The sequence below is a fragment of the Phaseolus vulgaris genome, chromosome 10 (assembly GCF_051622355.1).
Source record: "Phaseolus vulgaris cultivar YP4 chromosome 10, ASM5162235v1, whole genome shotgun sequence".
Taxonomy (NCBI): domain Eukaryota; kingdom Viridiplantae; phylum Streptophyta; class Magnoliopsida; order Fabales; family Fabaceae; genus Phaseolus; species Phaseolus vulgaris.
In genome coordinates, this window is record NC_143507.1 from 42,732,517 (window position 1) to 42,752,266 (window position 19,750).

Genomic DNA, 19,750 nt, shown 5'->3' on the forward strand with positions numbered 1-19,750 from the left:
GTCTTGGATTTACGCAAAGTCTAGTTGTGATCCCTTTCCTTACTCAAATTGGGTTCTAAATCCTTTGAACTGTATGAGGATGATCCGTTAATGTCTTTTGCATTCTGGTAGACGGTTTTAGGTATGAGAATGGTAGTGTTATTTATGTATAAGGGTTGAACCACCCCTGAAGTGGTTCCCATTTACACATCTTTAAATCTTGTTCTATCCACATCTATTATTATGCTAATATTTCATAATTTTTTTATGTACTTTTACATCTTATATTTCATCCTTTATATATATATATATATATATATATATATATATATATATATATATATATTTATTATGTTTAAGATCAAACTATGTTTTCTTCTTGTAAAAATATATTTTGGTAATACCACATTTTATTACAATTTTCTCTTATATTATACATGTTTATCTCTGTGTGATTCTTCAATATTCAGTCTAATGATATATAATATAGCATACAAATATTTAGTTAAAAATTTATTTTTTAATAAAACTCATAAATGATATACAAGTTTATTTGTTAATAACTTTATAAATTTGATACGCTATTCAACAATTAACAATAATAAATAAATATATAAATATAATATACATTATATATATTTAGTACAATTATAATAGAATAAATAAAATATTATTTATATTTACTTAAATAATTAGTCTATTATGCTTAATATATTTTTCAATAGTTTGAAGTTACACCTTTTTAATTAAATTGGTTTTTATGATCTGACACTACAAGAAAATTATCAAATGTAGATCATGATATGTTGTTTGTGTTTTTGTTTGTGCTGAACTGTCACCGGATTATGATATTCGAGAATCTTCATGTATGCTTACAGATGCAGAAATCTGGAAGTCATTATCACATCTTCCAGATTTAAAAATCTGAATGGTCATTTTTATTTATCATTTAAATTTCTGGATGATTATATCTGAAAGTGAATTATTCTGGACTTTTATATCTAGAAGTGAGTTGAGTTCTTATTTTGATGTGATTTTTTTTTTTTTAACACTCACAAATAATCTTTTCAAATAATGATATTGGATTCAGTCTTAATTGACATGCTGCAGGGAGAATTGCCATTTTTTATGGAAAATTGAGAAAGGCCCACCAATATCTATAACTCTACCGTTGCGGGCAAGAGACAGAAATTTAAGAAATGCGATCATATTAAACGCAAGAAGAATATCAGTTATTAAAATTGAATGATAACAATTTCGACATATAATTAATTTATTTCACATTTAATTTTTGTTTAATTTTTATAAAATTAATGTGATATAAACATCAAATTTTAACAATAGACGAGAGATGAAAAATATATAAGAAAAGAAAAACAAGAATAGATCTATTAAAATTTGTTAATTTAATGATTATTTTTAGAATTTTAAGTTTATATTTAAAAAATAATAATTACTTATTAAAAATATTTGTTTTGTAATTTATCTCATTCTACTAATTTGAATTTCAGATTATGTTTTACAAATGGATATTTTTTCAATCTTTAGCAATGATTCTTTTCTATTAGTTACAATAATAACTAAATTATAAATTATTCTAGATACATAATATGGTAATGATTCTTTTCATATTAGTTACAATAATAACTAAATTATAAATCATTCTAGAAACATAATATGGTAATGATTCTTTTCATATTAGTTACAATAATAACTAAATTATAAATCATTCTAGAAACCTAATAGAAATCTTAGTTGCTAATTAAATACCAATTTAAAAACTATTTAACAATAATAAAAATTAATTTTTTTTTTAGTTTTTAAAACGGTATAATAATTTTTTACACTTGTCTCAAAATCCAAGAAATACCGTGTATCATTTTAATTATTCGAGTCTTCTTTCTCCTCTTTTTTTATTAGTAGATTTGTTTTTCCATATTTTGCTACCATTTTTTGCCATTTTATTTCATTCTACACTACACGCGTATTTTAGTCTAATTGTTGTCATTTTTTGCAATTCTATTTCATTATCCACTACACGCATATTTTAGTCTAATTGCTGCCATTTTTTGCCATTTTATTTCATTCTCCACTACATGCCTATTTTAGTCTAATTGCTGCCATTTTTTGCCATTCTATTTCATTCTCCACTACACGCGTATTTTAGAGCCACTTTTTTGCCATTCTTTTTCATTCTCCCTACACGCGTATTTTAGTCTAATTTCTGTTTTTTTTATATATATATTTTCCAATTTTTCCTAACAGGAAAGTTTTCACACATAAAAAATAAAACTAAATCTTCAAAAAATAGTTCTGTAAAATATCCTATTCAAAATTATTCTACACAAATAACCCAACTCACCCTCATGGTCCAATCCTACCTCTTATTTTTTATTCAAAACATTTCAAATAAACTTAAATCAGATATTTTATATATTCTGTTTTTTTCTTCAAAAACTTTAACCAACACTAAAAACTCTTAAGAGTGAACTTTTAGGGAAAAAGAAAAGCATAACAATCTTTTAGTGAAATAAGTTTATATTTTTATTTAATAAAACTTTTATGAAAAAAAAACTTTTATAATTTTTATTTTGTGCTTATAATTGAACTGCTTTTATAATCCTTCTCACATTATGTCGTATCTTATATATGACATGGATAACTTACAAGTATCTATCTATGTACATGCACAATTTTATACACTACAACAAATTATAAAATAGAAACTAGTTTTAGATAAAAAAATAATTAATTATTATAATAATTAAATTAAAGATTATTTTAAAGATTAAAAATATTTTTGGTTCTATTATTATTAAATAATTTTTAAATTAATATTTTTTTTTCAACAAATAATTAATTAAATTAAAAAATAAAATAAAAACACTTCATGAATTTTTCAACTTTAGAAAACCTACTCACTACCTATTCTTGCATCCTCATCAGGTTGCTATATTATACTAATTACAGAATTTGTTTTCTGTAATCCTCACGTAATCCCATTGTCATTTTCTCAATCACTTTTTCTCCAAAAGGTATTTTGACTAATTTCATTCGATAGAGATAAACCAGTGGCGCAACAAAGATTGCTTGGACTAGTTGGACTAGTCCACTTTTCCGTAGGTTATATATTCAGTGGCGCAACAAAAATTGGTTGGACTAGTTGGAATAGTCCACTTTTCCGTAGGTTATATATTCAGTGGCGCAACAAAAATTGATTGGACTAGTTGGAATAGTCCATTTTTCCGAAGATTATATATTTACTTATGCAGCCTTCTTAATTATCTTTACATCGGACAAATTCGATTAATCTCATTTTAAATTAGTATCTAATTAATAATTAAGATTTTTGTTATTAAATTTAAAATTTAAATAATTGATATTTAAAATTTTAGTAATTAATTAGATATCAATTTAAAAACTAATTAACAATAATATAAACTAATTTAGAAACCAATTTTTTTTTAGTTTATAAAATGATCTCTAATTTAATCACTATAACAACTAATTATTTTTTGTCTCTAAAATTTATTTTTATTTGTGAAAAATATAGAATCCTTATTTTTCACACTCTTTCAATTAATTGGCTGCTCAAATTTTGCAAGATTGGGGACATAAATCTATTTTATTATTCTTTTTCTTTTTTCTAATTTCAAGAAATTGTTATATAAAAGAAAGTTTGAGGTTGTTGTTTCGTTTCCATTTTTTTACGTATTTACCATTGCGTTAGTTCTAATATTTATGAGGTGGGTTAATTTTCTTACTTTCATTTGCTTAATTTAAAATGAATTTTACATAATAAAAATCAAATTAACCATCTTCTTAAAAAAAAAATAGATTTTCATCTTTTTCTATTGCTATCTGTAATATTTTTTTTTAATATATTAAAATTATATTGTAAAAGGGAATCGTCTCTTATAAACTTTTTGGACACGTAAAAGGGAAATGAAATTGAACACAGGGGATTGGTTTTTTCTTTTTTAATTGCAATATTATTTAATTTAATTTCGCAAATTAATTATGTGTTAAGAGAGAGAAGAGTAGTATGTATGTGTGTTTTGTCTTTTTGTCTCGATGTTCTACCAATATTAATATTTAGTGAGGAATAATGGTTGAGCACCCTTTTCTCTTTTATATAGACTCACATATAATTCTATTCGGGATAAACATGTACAGTGCCATTCTTATCTTCACCATCTGCTAACTATTTCAGAACAGTCAAGAAAGATCAACAATGACTTACAGGTAATTCTTCTCGCATTTCTAATGTAATCGCATTTCTTTTATTTGTTTCCATTGACATCTTCTGCTTGTTCCAGTGACAGACTTCAATCAAAGTACGATGTTTTTGTTAGCTTCAGAGGTTCAGATGTTCGTAAAGGCTTTCTTAGCCATTTGAACGAGGCCCTATCCCTAAACCAGATTGCTTCCTTTGTAGATGACAACATTCCCAAAGGACATCAAATATCTGATGTACTTCTAAGAGCAATCGAAGTATCATCTATTTATTTGATTATATTTTCAAAAAACTATGCTTCTTCAGGCTGGTGTTTGTTAGAACTTGTGAAAATTGCTGAGTGCAGTAAAAAATACGGACGCATGGTGGTACCTATTTTTTACGAAGTAGATCCTTCAGATGTACGACATCAGAGAGGAAGTTATGAAGAGGCCTTTGTCGCTCATGAAAGAGAGTACAATCTGAGCACAGTGCAAACCTGTAGATTTGCTTTGAAGGAATCTGCTAATGTAGCAGGATTTCATTCATCTACTTTTCGGTTAGTTTTTTCCTCAATCAAAAATGTCTAAATTTTTATGCGCTTCTTTCTGTGTATAGTTCGAACTTGAAGTTTCAAAATAATTATAATTGAGGTGTTGTTGATATATATTATTTTGAATTTTACAGGGATGATGCTAAGCTTGTTAAAGAGATTGTTAATTGTGTGTCGTCAATGGTGTTGAATCTCAGACATAGAAAAGTTAATTCTAAAGAGCCTTATGAAATTGGTACACAGTAAGCGGAAACATTGTTACAAATAAAGTAAGAAGATCTTGGATGTATTATTGGTAAGATAATCCTTGCAGAAATATATAACAATTGTGTTTTTTTTATCTAATAAATTGTTTTTGTAGACTTAAGAGTGAATTTAACTTAATTTAATTTTGTAACTAAAATCTAGACATGTACTATATCAACTATACTCAAACTTTAAAACACGTGTTTTGTAAACTGTTTGATACTAATAAAGGTGGAGGAGAATGAAACATTGATGAATCCTTATAAATTTTGACTTTGAATGGCTTTAAATAAAATAAAAATGCAATACCAGAAGTGTTATGAAAGAAAGTGAATCATACATGAGAATTGATTTTTGGGTTTCATTTTTTACTTGGTTGTTTCAGAAGTCCCATACAAGGATTAAGGTTTGGAAATAGTATTATTGGAGGTGAAGAAGAAGGGTGAAGGTAGCAAGAAGAATATGTGTACTTGGATAGTCCAACATCATGGTACTAAATCATACACTATTATGGATGTTACTATAATTATGCAGTCTGTTTTAAGATCTCCGTTAATTTGCAATTTGTGAGAACTTCTAAGTTTAAGAATTTAGTTGTATAATATATGGTAATTACTAACATAAAACCTGCTACTGCCTTCTAACTTCTAAGTTCTAATTAACTTAATGATCCCCCTTGAACTGCCACCCGCTAGATAAAGTTCTTGATTGGCATTCAGCCACGCGTCCATTTGGATGACATATGCACCAACATGTCTTTGTAGTATCTTGTGAATGGCTACCAACTCCATCAAAACAAAAAAATTCCTTTCAACTACCTCGAAAACGACACCAAAAGTGTGAGTTTTTGGATGCATGCTGTTACAAGTTAGACGCAATGCATTCTTTCTCCATTAAAGTAAGAAAAGTTAGATCACATAATTAAAAAGTCTTCTTTGTATGTGATATTTTTTCAATTTTTTTAATAACAATAATAATAATCTAACCGTTTCGTAACTTTTTAATGGGAAACTTTTACTCTTTAATAAATAATAAATAATTATATATTTATTTAATATAATGAATAATTAAATAAATTTTTATGTCAAAATAATTAAATAATTTTTTTAATAGTTATATAGTTATATAATTTTATAATATTATTTAAAAAAATAATTTTTAATTCATTATTCATAAAAATAATAAAATTATATATCTTTTAATCTAATAAAAATATGAATTGGCTAATAATAATAATAATAATTAAAATAACATATTAAAAGAGACAAAATATTTTTAAAAATATTAATATTATTATTTTTTTCCCTAAAAATGCTTGGAATAAGAATAACTCTTAAAAATATATGGTAGTGTCCCATTTATTTTCTTCAATCAATTTCTTGTCTATTTAAAGGACATGCATGTTGTTGTCTTATATAAATCTAAAAGGAAAACAATAATTCGAAAATTTGAGAGTTATATACAATTTTTTTATGTGATAAATTTAGATATAAATATATATAGTAAGAAATAAATTTATAATTAATAAATAAATAATATAATAAATATTAAAATAATAATATTAAGAGTTAATAAAAAATATAAATTACCAATAATTACGTAATTTAAAAATATAATTCAAGGCTCGTCAACCCTATGGAACGTGTATTATTGGTCATTACCATTTGTGGAATGTGTATTAAATTAATATAGGAAATCTTACGATTGAGAAGATTCATGAGACTGAGTCCAGTGGGGTACACTCAATCCCCCAACCCCTTCTACATGTTTTCCACAATCAGCAAACAGTGCTACATCATTTAAAAAAGGTTAAATTATTTGAATATTAATATTTTCTATCTTGGCTTAGATTCAACCATCAAAAGATGTCAATAGTGATTTGACTTATACAGTTATTTTTAGGAAAATGTAAGAGTTAATAAATATGTATTTATTACACTCAATGAATAAATAATATATAATTAATTTAAAATATATTAATAAATAAGTATATTACTACAAAATTAATACTTGTAGACATCAATATATGTAGATACATTAATTTATTTCCTTATTTTTTTTTATAAATCTACATATAAAAAATATTATCAAATAAATTTATTTTTCAACAGCCAATAACTGTATATACATATTAAAAAATATTACGAGTATTATCTTTTAAATTGAATAATTTAAGTAACATATATTAAACATGTACACCGGTGAACATTGTTCCGTGACTTCAAGTGAAATATTGTTGAGTATGAAGTCAGGACCAATTGGGTTGAGCTGACTAGACACCATGTTTAGTGAGTGTGCTTAATTTTCATTTTATAATCTCTATTTAAAGAGATCATTGTACTTATAATTGATGTGTAATATATATGATAAAATGAAAACCTAATAGTTTCCTGTGTGGATGTAGGTTGCAGTTGGCGACCGAACCACGTTAGATTCTGTGTTGTTTATTTTCTGCAGTTGATTCGTAATTATATGTGTTCCTTCCGCATACGTTTTTCCCATCACGATAATGAAAACATCGATGAATCCTTATAAATTTTGACTTTCAATCCCTTTAAATAAAATAAAAATGCAATACCAGGAGTGTTATGAAAGAAAGTGAATCATACATGAGAATTGATTTTTGGGTTTAATTTTTTACTTGGTTGTTTCAGAAGTCCCCATGCAAGGATTAGGGTTTGGAATTAGTATTATTGGAGGTGAAGAAGAGGAGCAAGAATATGTGTCCTTGGATTGACCGACATCTACTAAATCAGAAACCATGTGTATTTAATGTACAAGAAATCTGTTCTGACTAAGTCAACCAAGGTTGAAACTGAAGATTAAAGTGAGATGATGAACTTTCTTATCTGAGTTTGAGTTGGTTGGAATGGAGTGTGAGTGTAATTTTTGTAGGTTTTCTTAAAGCCACTAGACTATGATTTTTGTTTTGTGTTTGGTTCAGAGTTTTAGTTCTAGCTCTGTGGATCTTACTATAATTATAATTATATATGCAGTCTGTTTTAAGTGGTTTAAGGTTCCACTATTCTTTTATTTATATTGCTATAATAATATCAAACTCATCAAAACGCTTTTTCCTTTTACTTCTCAAAATATATATTTTATAAGATCAAAATAATAAATAATTTTAGGACAATCTAAAAATAATTTAGTAAAAAGCTTAACTTTTTAAGTCATTTTCTAAGTTAAAAAATTATTTTCATTTACTTCTCTGTTCCTTTCAAACACGTAGACTCATTTTCTTTAACTTTTCTTTATTTCCTTTACTCCGGTAATACATTTTTTCACATACTTTTAACCCAAATACAACTCCCAAACCCCTTTCACAAACATTACGTAAATTTCAATTAAAATAATCTAATACATGTTGAAAAGACTTAATTTTGACCTGTTTTTTTATTAAGAAGTAAATTTGTAAATATAATTTAATTTTATAAAATCGATATATAAAATTAAATTTTTATTTATTAATATATTATAAAATATTTTTATCTTTATTTAATTATATATTATAAAATATTTTTATCTAAATGATAGGAAATCTTCAACGACTTAAAATTAAAAAAAAATGTTATATCCAAAAATCATGAGAGAATTACCTAAGAAAAAGTAGAAAAGAAATGTTCTCTATCATTTATTTATGTTAGACTTATAAAATATATAGAAATAAATAATATGTTAATATATCGTGGACCGTAATACGATATCCACTTTCAAACAATCAAACTAAACTGATGTGGTGCTGTGCTAAATGAAGGCAAAGCAATCTGTGACAGAGAAGCACGAAGTGACAGAAAAAGAGAATCGAGAAAGGCACAAAGAAAAGAAGAAAAGTAAAGTCAATTGTATTATGGTGCGTTTGATTACAAGAGAAAAGAGGGTTTAAAAAGAAGCTCTTGCTAAGAGAGCTGGACCTTACATAATTGGGCCCAAAGCAAAGAAGAAAGAAGGGTACAATAAGAAGAACCCAATGGGCCCATGACAAAAACTGATATTATTAATTACAAAAACTAATACTATTTATTAACAGACCTTTCCCAAAACACAGGGATAGTGGAAATGAGTTGTGAATAGAAGAAAATGAGAATTTCGCAATCAAACAATAAATGATTATGTCATGTCCTTACTTTTCCACCTTGCAATTCAGAAAAAAAAAGTCTCTCTACTAAACTAAAACTAAAACAAAGTCTTGCAGTCACAACACAGCATTGAAGCTCTTTCAAGGAATTACACAGCTTTCAGGCAAGAGACTAAGCTCTCTTTTTTCCCTTTTCATTCACTTTGCATGCTGCTACTTCTCAAGGATCTGCTATTCTCATATAATTTCTATTTTCTCTCAATTTGGCTGCGAATAATCAGAGCTTCTTGCAGCTATTAAGTTCAGTCCTTTATGCAGTTAATTAAGACAGATTTATGAGGATTTCTTGAGCTTAGACTTCCATAACTTTCTTCTTTATTCTCTTACTTCACCTCTGTTACTCTATTTCTCTATTTCTTCTACTTATTCTTAATTATAAGCATAATATAAACACACCTTCATTTTTTTTCCTTTTAAACGTAATTATATCAGTTACAACCTTTTGCATAAAAAAATTATGAAATGTTTTAGTCTTAATTATAAAAAGCCTATTCTCAAAATTATTAGTTTTTAATTTTCTTTTTATTAATTTCTTCATACTCGTTCTCGTTCTAAGTTGGAATTACCATTTGTATAAATAAGAATCCCCGTCACATGATTTCTTCTTCATATACATAGAGATAGGATCTATGGAACAATTACTTAGAAGTATATTTTGTGAAACACCTCTTCCTATCAGAAAAGGATCCCATGATCCTGAACCGATCTTACTTGAGATCCGGAAATCCCAAGTTTGTCAACAGAGCTAATCATATTAGACATAAACAAAATTATATTAGTAAGTGTTTATATTTTTCCTGTGAGTGTTTATATTTTTCCTGTGAAAAAAGTAAGGTGTTTGATATTTTATTTTATTTTTCATCTGTTTCCATTTCTAGATTTTTAGATATATTGTGGCTGATAATTGTTTTTTATATTGCAAAGGTGTAGAAAGAAGAAGAAAGTAAGATGCAGAGTGTAGTCAATCCAATGTGTTTCCGAGTTTCTCATAGAATCAAATATGTTGTAGTCATTTATCTGTTGGTAACATTTTCTCGTTGTTACAACGCAACATTTTGTTGTTGTTACAACGCTGAAATAATAATGTGCGATGAAATTGTTAGTTTGAGAGGTGTAAATGTTCGTCGAGGTTTCCTTAGATTAAGAGGTGTAGATGTTCATCGAGGTTTCCTTAGCCATTTGATTGAGGAATTTTCTCAGAAGCAAATGGCTGTATTCGCAGATGATAACATTCAGACAGGGGAAGAACTATCTGAAGCACTATTTGGAGCCATAGAAGAATCACTAATTTCTTTGGTTATATTTTCAGAAAACTATGCTTCTTCAAGATGGTGTTTGTTAGAACTTGAGAAAATTTATGAGTGCAGGAGAAAGAATGGACAAATTGTAAAGCCTATTTTCTACGAATTAGATCCTTCAGACGTACGGCATCAAAGGAGGAGTTATGGAGATGCCTTTGTTAAACATGAAAGAAACTATTCCTTCACTACTGTGCAAAGCTGGCGATCTGCTTTGCCTGAATCTGCTAATTTATCAGGATTTCATTCATCAACTTTTCAGTGAGTTTTTTGCTCCTTATAATTGTCTTACTGTTATTTTTCTCTCGATTTTAATATAATCGCATACCTTGTATTTGTTTGTCTCTTGCCGTTTGTGGTTTCCACTGACATCTTGTGCTTGTTCCAGTGACACCCTTGAATCAAAGTACGATGTCTTTGTTAGCTTCAGAGGTTCAGATGTTCGTGAAGGTTTCCTTAGCCATTTGATTGAGGCACTTTCTCTAAACCAGATTGCTTCCTTTGTAGATTACAACATTCCCAAAGGACATCAAATATCTGATGTACTTCTAAGAGCAATTCAAGTATCATCTATTTATTTGATTATATTTTCAGAAAACTATGCTTCTTCAAGCTGGTGTTTGTTAGAACTTGTGAAAATTGTTGAGTGTAGTAAAAAATATGGACACATTTTGCTACCTATTTTCTACAAAGTAGATCCTTCCGATGTACGACATCAGAGGGGAAGTTATGTAGAAGCCTTTGTTGCTCATGAAAGAGAATACAATCTGAGCACAGTGCAAACATGGAGATTTGCTTTGAAGGAATCTGCAAATGTAGCAGGATTTAATTCATCTACTTTTCGGTTAGTTTTTTCCTCAATAAAAAATGTCTAACTTTTTATGCACTTCTTTCTGTTTATAGTTCGATCTTGAAGTTTCAAAATAATTATAATTGAGGTGTTGTTGATATATATTATTTTGAATTTTGCAGGGATGATGCTATGCTTGTTAAAGAGATTGTTAACTGTGTGTCGTCAATAGTGTTGAATCTTAGATGTCAATTTAATTCTAATGAGCCCTAAGAAATTGATACACAGTTTCCACATGCAGAACCATGGCTACAATTAAAGTCAGAATATCTTTCAGTTATAGGATGGATTGGCAAGATAATAACTAAAGAAAAATTATTTTAAATGAGATTATATTTAGTGTTTTTGAATATTTTACCCCTCTATGTTATCCACAATTTGTTTTTTGATGATTTACTAAATTTTCTGGAATAACAATTATTTTTTTGACAGTTTTTTAACCTTTGTTGCTTCCAACAGTTTTGAAATACCTGACGGTTTCCAAACCTCATTACTAAAAGTGATTTTTAGATCCCCCTTACTTTCAACGATTTCTAAATTACTTTGGACAATTTATTACACCATTAATTTCATCTTTTATTTTTTTTAATTTATTGTATTTTTTTAATATACATAAATTCATTATTTTTATCCGTCTTGTTAATTTCATTTGTTGTTTTTTTAATGGGCGATATAAAATGATAATAGACAAAGATTTAAAAATTTTGGTATTTATAATTGGATGTAACAAAAGTAACAAAGTCTACAACTTTAAGATAAAATAATATACACAACAATGTTTAAAGGTTAAAACTAGTGAAACATTATGCTATAGTTTCTTCTAACTCTTAAAAAAAAACATAATGAAAAAAAAATTAAATAACAATCTTCAATTATAGTTCTTGATGTTTTTTTAATCAAATGTCCAGTATATAAAAATAATCATAATTAATAGCATTCAAATTACAATATAAAATATATATTAATTTAATCAAAATTTAAATATTACAGATAATTTATAAAACATAACAAAGTCATAAGACAATTCTCCAGAATAATTTTGCACAATAAAAATCATCATTTCCTTCGTTTCATTTACTTACAAAAATCTAGTTTAAGAAAACAAAACTCAATAAAATAAATTAAATTAAATAATATTAAAAGTGATAAGCAATATTCAATTATATAAAAAAATATAGTCAAAACATATATATATATATAGTTAATAAGTTTCCAACTCAAGTATTACAGTAAATATATGTGTAAATTAGTTAAAAGTTAGAAACATATAAAGATAGATCCTGACATGTTATAAACATATAATCTACCTACAAAGAATATTGTCATTTTGAAATCTTAACTCAATTTTATAAATTGATTTATAAAGTGATTGATATGTAAGGTTTGTACCTACTTATATACTATCAAATGTCCTACTTTATTCTATGTGAGATCTCCAACGTATCCTCCTTATGTTGAGACTATCAATTCGTGCGAGGTACTATATATTTATGGGTGATCCGATAACGACCCGATAGCAGGTGACCTAATAAATCTAACAAATTCTCACTAAGATATGCTCTAAAGAACTCTAATACCATATTAAAAAAATATACTTTAAGTTTAAATCAATCTTATAAAATTAATTTATAAGATAAATTTGCATTCACTTATCTATTATTATGAAATGTTTTAATATCTACTAGTGAGTTCTCTAAAATACTTAAGTGCATATGCTTGTCTTTTCGGTTAGGAGCCACCCAACAAGTGTTAAAAAATCCTCTTGTTTTTGGACCAATTTGTAAACAGACTTTTGCTTAAAAAACTGAATGTAAAATTGTATTTTTAAATTTATAGTAAATAAATTATATTATAATATAATATTATTTTTAATGATTATAAATTATTCAATATATTTTTATTTGATTTAATAATGTACCTGTATAGGTAAAGTTGGTCTAGATAGTACCTGAAACTAGTTGTACAATTGTTGACGTGTCGGTGGTCTCCACGCTCCTTCCTTAATTGTTGGTGCTTGGTCGGGGTTGACCTGAAAAAGGTACTCTGGCGATCAAGTAAGTAATGTAAAGAGTGTATATTTGTAAACTAATTAAAACGTACCTTACACATATGTAAATGGTTTATTTATAGTGTTAGTCATGGACCCTTGTTATGATGGACTGAATATCAGTTGTCCACTAATGTGTGGTGTGATCCCTGATTTGTAGGGAGGTATACTGTATGTTGGTATATTTGAAGAATATCTTTAATATCTTTCAGTTAATATGTATTTAGCTGATTTTTCGAAGATGTCATTCGCATAATCCAGGATGTGATTACAAAGAACTCTTGTAGGTGTCATTACTGTCATTTATTAAGTGCCTTGAAGTGTGCTTTGACGTGGTCGATCAGTTACTAAGACCGAGTAACTAACTCGAATGATACCCACTGGTACACTTGTCCCCAGGCTCGAAGAGTCGTTAGATTCTGAAGAGTCGAAATGTGACCATTAGGTGCCTCGAGGATGTGATCGTTGGGTGCCCGAGGTGAGATGTGATGGAACATTAAATGCGCTTACCAAGGACGTGACGCTCGTCGCTTCAACCTACTGTTTGAAGTCGTGTACTATTTGATCTATAGATCTAAGGGTTGACAAACAATGTCATTTCATATGTCGAGCGCTGCACGCCTTTGGATGGGAAGAGATCCAACAGTGTCGCGGAGCGAATGTCTTATTCTCTCTCTTCACCGTTGTTCTATAAATAGAAGTGCAAGATGAACTTGTAACGTTTACTGCTTCTTCTCTGTCTCTAAGTTGAGCAAGCATGGTCCGAGTGTCGAGCGTATGTTCAAACTTCTTCCTTATGCTAGTTCTTCCATTGAGGTTAGTAATGGCTTCTCTTACTAGGTCTTCTAAAGTTCTTTTGAGTTCTGCATCTTCTGAGCACACTCACACTACATTTGGTGGTGTGAGAGACGTGAGTGGTTCGGTGGTCGACCTCACGTCTGACTGTCCGGACTATGAGTGGGTTGATCCACGCGTCTTGGATGTCTCTACTTGTTTCAGGGGTCCTACTGCTTTAGACGTTTTTTTTGTCTAAAGTATCTATTTAGAAACTCGACGCTCCCTCGGATGTGGTGGCGACCGATAGTTGCAGCCACACCGACCGAGTCTGTCACGATTGGGAGAACGATCCACAAGATTTCTTCTTTGTATATATTAACTTTTTTTACAATTTGCATGTCACTCTACCTTTTGACAAATTCACGATGGGGTCCTTCGGATCCTTAATGTTGCACCCACACAATTGTATCCTAATTCGTGGGCGACTCTCCAAGCATTTAGGATTCTTTGCGATATTTTTAGATTAAGACTAACCCCACAATCTTTCATGTTTTATTATAACTCTCGATCGAGTACTCCAGTGAGTTAGTTGTCTTTGACAAGTCGACCGGGGAGTATTCTCTTTGCTCCTGCACATTGTCCTATAAGACATTTCAAGAAGAGGTATTTCAAAGTTTTTGTCGAACCAGACAACAAACTATTTCTCTATTATTAAGAAGGAAAACCCAAATTTCCTTTTCATTGGACCAAATCACCAACCAGATATGTTTCTTGGCCGAGGTCTTCGATGACTCTCTGAAATAAAGAAATTTTTTATGTGCTAGACCAGTTTCCGAATAGGCTCCCTAATGGAAAGCTTGTGACTTTATATGATTCGTCTTAGAAATGGACCGACCTTACTGTATGTGAGATTTCATTGTATGAGTTATTTATTCACCATATTGACCGGATGTTTAATTCGTTTGTATTTTTACCCTATCATGTCTCAAGTGGATAAGAATGAAGAATAACTCTTAAATTTATCGTAGTTTTTTCTTTGTTTCGCATCAGCGGATTATCCGTAACAATTGGTTTGAAATTTTTTGTCCCATATTTATTTTCTTCAATCAACGTCAATTATTAAAAGGACATTTTGTTGTCTGATATAAATATAAAAAGTATCAATAATTATTAACACCAATTCACTTCTAATTTCTCGTCTCTTCTTTCTTAAGTTGTTAGTTTGGAGTGATTTAAGTAATAAAAAAAAAAGTGGTTTAAGGTCGGAGTGTTCTTTTATTTATATTGCTATAATAATATGAAACTCATCAAAAACGCTTTTTCGTTTAACTTCTCAAAATAAATACTTTATAAGATCAAAATAATAAAATAATCTTAGGACAACCTAAAAATAATTTAGTAAAAAGCTTAACTTCTTAAGTCATTTTTTAATTTCAAAAGTTATTTTCATTCACTTCTGTTCCTTTCAATGAGTTGTGAATGATAAGAACAGCATGAGAACTTTTTGAACATGCAATCAAACAATAAATGATTATGTCATGTACTTATTTTTCCACCTTGCAATTTATTAATTGTCTTATTCTCCTTTTTCAATTCAGAAAACAAGTCTCTCTACTAAACTAAAACAGACTCTTGCAGTCTCAACAACACAACATTGAAGCTCTTTCAAGGAATTACACAGCTTTCAGGCAAGAGACTAATCTCTCTTTTTCTCCCTTTCTTTCACTTCAAATGCTGCTACTTCTCAAGGATCTTGGTGTATTCTCATATAATTTCTATTTTTCGGTAAAAGAGGAAGGGATTTGATATTTTTTTTTTTAAATGAATTCATTTTAAAATATTTAAATTATATTGGGTCACATCATAATTGTAAGTTGGTGTTTTTTTAACTGTCTTGTTATCAAATTGTCAAACTAACATGATCCTTGAGAACTCTCAAAGTAACATGTTCCTTATATTGCGGCTCATAATTGTTTTTTTATATTGCAAAGGTGTAGAGAGAAGAAGAATAAGATGCAGGGTATAGTCAACCCAATGTGTTTCCGAGTTTCTCATAGAATCAAATATGTTGTATTCATTTGTCTGGTGTTGGTAACATCTTCTACTTGTTCCAATCACACTACTCAAATCAAGTACGATGTATTTGTTAGCTTCAGAGGTGTAGATGTCCGTCGAGGTTTCCTTAGCCATTTGATTGAGGCATTTTCTCAGAAGCAAATTGCTTTCTTCGTAGATGATAACATTCAGAAAGGGGAAGAACTATCTGAAGCACTATTAGGAGCCATTGAAGAATCATTAATTTCTTTGGTTATATTTTCAGAAAATTATGCTTCTTCAAGATGGTGTTTGTTAGAACTTGAGAAAATTTTGGAGTGCAGGAGAAAAAATGGACAAATTGTAATGCCTATTTTCTACGAAGTAGATCCTTCAGAGGTACGGCACCAAAGGAGGACTTATGGAGATGCCTTTGTTAAACATGAAAGAAACTATTCCTTCACTACTGTGCAAAGCTGGCGATCTGCTTTGACTGAATCTGCTAATCTATCAGGATTTCATTCATCAATTTTTCAGTGAGTTTTTGGCTCCTTATAATTGTTGAAGATATCTAAAGAAAAATTCTATTTGAAGCAAAATATTTTATATTTACAGAAGATAGTTTTTTTGTTCTTGTTTTTGTTTCTCTTTCTCTTGTTCTTCCTTTGTTTTATATATCCAAATATGCTTGATTCTTTTCTGAGTTTCTCATTACTTCTTTTGCTGCACAGAGATGATGCTGAACTTGTTAAAAAGACAGTTAAATTTGTGTGGAGGACGTTGAATCATGTTCACCAAGTTAACTCCAAAGGGCTTGTTGGAATTGGTAGACGGATTGCTCATGTTGAATCATTGCTGCAATTAGAAGCAACAGATGTTCGCATGATTGGAATTTGGGGCATGGGTGGTATTGGTAAGACAACTATTGCACAAGAAGTATATAATAAACTGTGTTTTGAATATGATAGTTGTTGTTTTCTGGCTAACATAAGGGAAGAGTCAGGAAGACATGGAATAATCTCTTTGAAGAAAAAGCTTTTTTCAACATTATTAGGAGAAGAACATTTGAAAATTGACATATCAAATGGGTGGCAGAAGTTAGTTGAGAGAAGACTCCATCGCTTGAAGGTTCTTATTATTCTCGATGATGTCGATGACTCAGAGCAACTAGAAATCTTAGCTAGAACAACTTGGTTTGGATCTGGTAGTAGAATCATTGTGACAACCAGAGATAAACAGGTTCTTGCTAAAGAGTTTGCTGATGTATACCAAGTTGAGGCCTTAAACTTTGATGAATCTATGCGACTTTTCAATTTAAATGCCTTTAAGCGAAAACATCTGCAAGCAGAGTACCAGGAACTGTCAGAGAAAGTGGTTGATTATGCCAAAGGCATTCCGTTTGTTCTTAAACTTTTGGGTCACCGTCTTCATGGGAAAGATAAAGAGATATGGGAAAGTCAATTAGAAGGACAAATGCACAACAAAAAGGTTCATGATATTATTAAATTGAGTTACAATGATCTTGAGGAGGATGAAAAGAGGATTTTTTTGGATATTGCATGTTTTTTTTATGGGCTGCAACTGGAGGTAAAGTACATAGATTTTTTATTGAAAGATCGTGATTATTCAGTGGTTGCGGGATTGGAAAGGTTGAAGGATAAAGCTCTTATCAGTATTTCTCAAGAAAATACTGTATCAATGCATGACATTATACAAGAAACTGCTAGGCAGATTGCAGGTCAAGAATCTATTGAAGACCCCAGAAGCCAGAGGCGACTATTTGACCCTGATGGCGTTTATGAAGTACTAACACACAACAAGGTAATAGACAGAGAAGAATTGGATATTTTTAGGAAAAGTAGATTATTTTGATGTTTAAATTTTTTCTACTACTTTGCTTGCAGGGTAACGAGGCTATCAGAAGCATAGTCATCAACTTGCTGAGAATGAAGCAACTACATCTAAAGCCACAAGTATTTACTAAGATGAGGAAGCTCCACTTTCTAAATTTGTACACTGCAGGAACTCGTGATAGTCTCTTCTGTGAACCGTGGGGCTTGTATCTTCCTCAAGGGCTTGAATCTCTGCCAAATGAGCTAAGATATCTTGGTTGGACGAATTATCCTTTGGAATATTTGCCTTCAAAGTTTTCTGCAGAAAATCTAGTAGAGTTGCATTTGCCATATAGCCGGGTGAAAAAACTATGGCAAGAAGTGCCGGTAAATATTATATACTTATGTACCTTTTAATCTAAAATTAACATTAGTCCATGCAGTGTCTTCAATAATCTGTTTGTTTTGACTGCTGCTACAGGATCTTGTGAATTTAAAGGTCCTTATCCTGCAGTCATCCTCAAACATAAAGGAGCTGCTAGACTTTTCAAAGGCCCCAAACCTTGAAGTAATAGACCTTCGATTCTGTGTAGGGTTGACCAGTGTTCATCCATCAATTTTCTCTCTCAAAAATCTCGAGAAGTTAGATTTGGATGGATGCACGTCCCTCACAAGCCTTCGAAGCAATATCCATTTGGACTCTCTTCGTTATCTCTCCCTCTACAGCTGCATGGAACTAAAGGATTTCTCAGTGACCTCAAAGAATATGATAAGGTTGAATTTAGAACGCACCAGTATCAGGCAACTCCCTTCGTCTATTGGATCTCAAAGCAAGCTTGAAAAGTTAAATCTTGCATTCACTTACATTGAGAGCTTGCCTGAAAGCATAAAAAATCTTGAAGGGTTGCGACATCTAGATCTACGATACTGTGAGAAGCTTAGGTCCCTACCAAAGCTTCCTCCATCAGTTGAAACACTAGATGTCCGTGAATGCGTATCACTGGAGAGTGTAACGTTCCCTCCTATTGCTGAACAATGGAAGGAAAATAAGAAAAAGGTTGTCTTTTGGAACTGCTTTAAATTGGATGAGCATTCTCTCACGGCTATTGAGAGGAATGCTGAAATCAACATGGTGAAATTTGCACACCAGCATTTGTCTACATCTGGTGATGCTCAAGGTATTTATGTGTATCCAGGAAGCCAAGTTCCAGATTGGTTGATGCATAAGGCCACACATGATGATTACATAACTATTGCTCCACATTCTTCTCACTTGGGCTACATCTTTTGCTTCATTTTACCGGAAGTGCCGTATGGGGAAAGGGTCTTGAAATTAAAGATTAGTACTGAAGATGAAGGTGAAGGTGAAGATGAAGGGGAAGGTGAAGGTGAAGATGACAGTATGATTGTGTACTTGGATAGACCACATCATGGGATTAAGTTGAATCACGTGTATCTGATGTACAACCAAGCATGTTCTCGCTTTCTACAAAGTCGTGCCAAACATCAAGCAATGTTGAAAATTAAGGTTACAGTAGCATCACTAGCACTCTCATCCGAATACATACAGGTGCAGTTAAGAGGGTTTGGGGTGAGCACAATCTGCAATTTTCTTCAGAAACAAGAATTGGGTGATGCTGGAATTCCAAAGGAACTTTATGAAGTCCACCCTGTTTCTGTGTGGAACAGGTGAGAGAGAGGGAAGAGAGAATGTATATATCATTGATTTCCAAATGCTAGGATTCTTCTTATAGTTTCTGGACTTTCTGCATGGTTGTTT

The 19,750-nt window shown here is 30.1% G+C and overlaps 3 protein-coding genes across 3 annotated transcripts; all 3 read left to right on the plus strand.

The window, feature by feature from the left end:
- The first annotated feature begins 4,213 nt into the window (after positions 1 to 4,213).
- On the plus strand, positions 4,214 to 5,440 carry LOC150024825 (toll/interleukin-1 receptor-like protein). Its single transcript, XM_090296186.1, has 4 exons — positions 4,214 to 4,224; positions 4,299 to 4,754; positions 4,883 to 4,990; positions 5,380 to 5,440. Exons 1-4 carry the CDS (start codon positions 4,214 to 4,216, stop codon positions 5,438 to 5,440), a joined length of 636 nt encoding a protein of 211 aa, XP_090152312.1.
- Positions 5,441 to 9,097: 3,657 nt separating this feature from the next.
- On the plus strand, positions 9,098 to 11,630 carry LOC150024826 (uncharacterized). The gene is made up of 4 exons (XM_090296698.1): positions 9,098 to 9,236; positions 10,057 to 10,691; positions 10,819 to 11,274; positions 11,403 to 11,630. The coding sequence occupies exons 2-4, from the start codon at positions 10,081 to 10,083 to the stop codon at positions 11,491 to 11,493; spliced, it is 1,158 nt and encodes a 385-aa protein (XP_090152824.1). The 5' UTR covers positions 9,098 to 9,236; positions 10,057 to 10,080; the 3' UTR covers positions 11,494 to 11,630.
- A 4,124-nt stretch (positions 11,631 to 15,754) lies between these two features.
- On the plus strand, positions 15,755 to 19,723 carry LOC137819711 (disease resistance-like protein DSC1). The gene is made up of 4 exons (XM_090296695.1): positions 15,755 to 16,674; positions 16,870 to 17,959; positions 18,043 to 18,357; positions 18,452 to 19,723. The coding sequence occupies exons 1-4, from the start codon at positions 16,118 to 16,120 to the stop codon at positions 19,661 to 19,663; spliced, it is 3,174 nt and encodes a 1,057-aa protein (XP_090152821.1). The 5' UTR covers positions 15,755 to 16,117; the 3' UTR covers positions 19,664 to 19,723.
- The last annotated feature ends 27 nt before the right edge of the window (positions 19,724 to 19,750 follow it).

Coding starts and splice junctions, on each gene's coding strand:
- LOC150024825 (XM_090296186.1), top strand. Junction 4,755..4,882: donor TTTCATTCATCTACTTTTCG/GTTAGTTTTTTC, acceptor TGAATTTTACAG/GGATGATGCTAAGCTTGTTA. Junction 4,991..5,379: donor CCTTATGAAATTGGTACACA/GTAAGCGGAAAC, acceptor TGGTTGTTTCAG/AAGTCCCATACAAGGATTAA.
- LOC150024826 (XM_090296698.1), top strand. CDS start 10,081: ATGCAGAGTGTAGTCAATCCAATGTGTTTCCGAGTTTCTCATAGAATC. Junction 10,692..10,818: donor TTTCATTCATCAACTTTTCA/GTGAGTTTTTTG, acceptor TGCTTGTTCCAG/TGACACCCTTGAATCAAAGT. Junction 11,275..11,402: donor TTTAATTCATCTACTTTTCG/GTTAGTTTTTTC, acceptor TGAATTTTGCAG/GGATGATGCTATGCTTGTTA.
- LOC137819711 (XM_090296695.1), top strand. CDS start 16,118: ATGCAGGGTATAGTCAACCCAATGTGTTTCCGAGTTTCTCATAGAATC. Junction 16,675..16,869: donor TTTCATTCATCAATTTTTCA/GTGAGTTTTTGG, acceptor TTTGCTGCACAG/AGATGATGCTGAACTTGTTA. Junction 17,960..18,042: donor AAGTACTAACACACAACAAG/GTAATAGACAGA, acceptor CTTTGCTTGCAG/GGTAACGAGGCTATCAGAAG.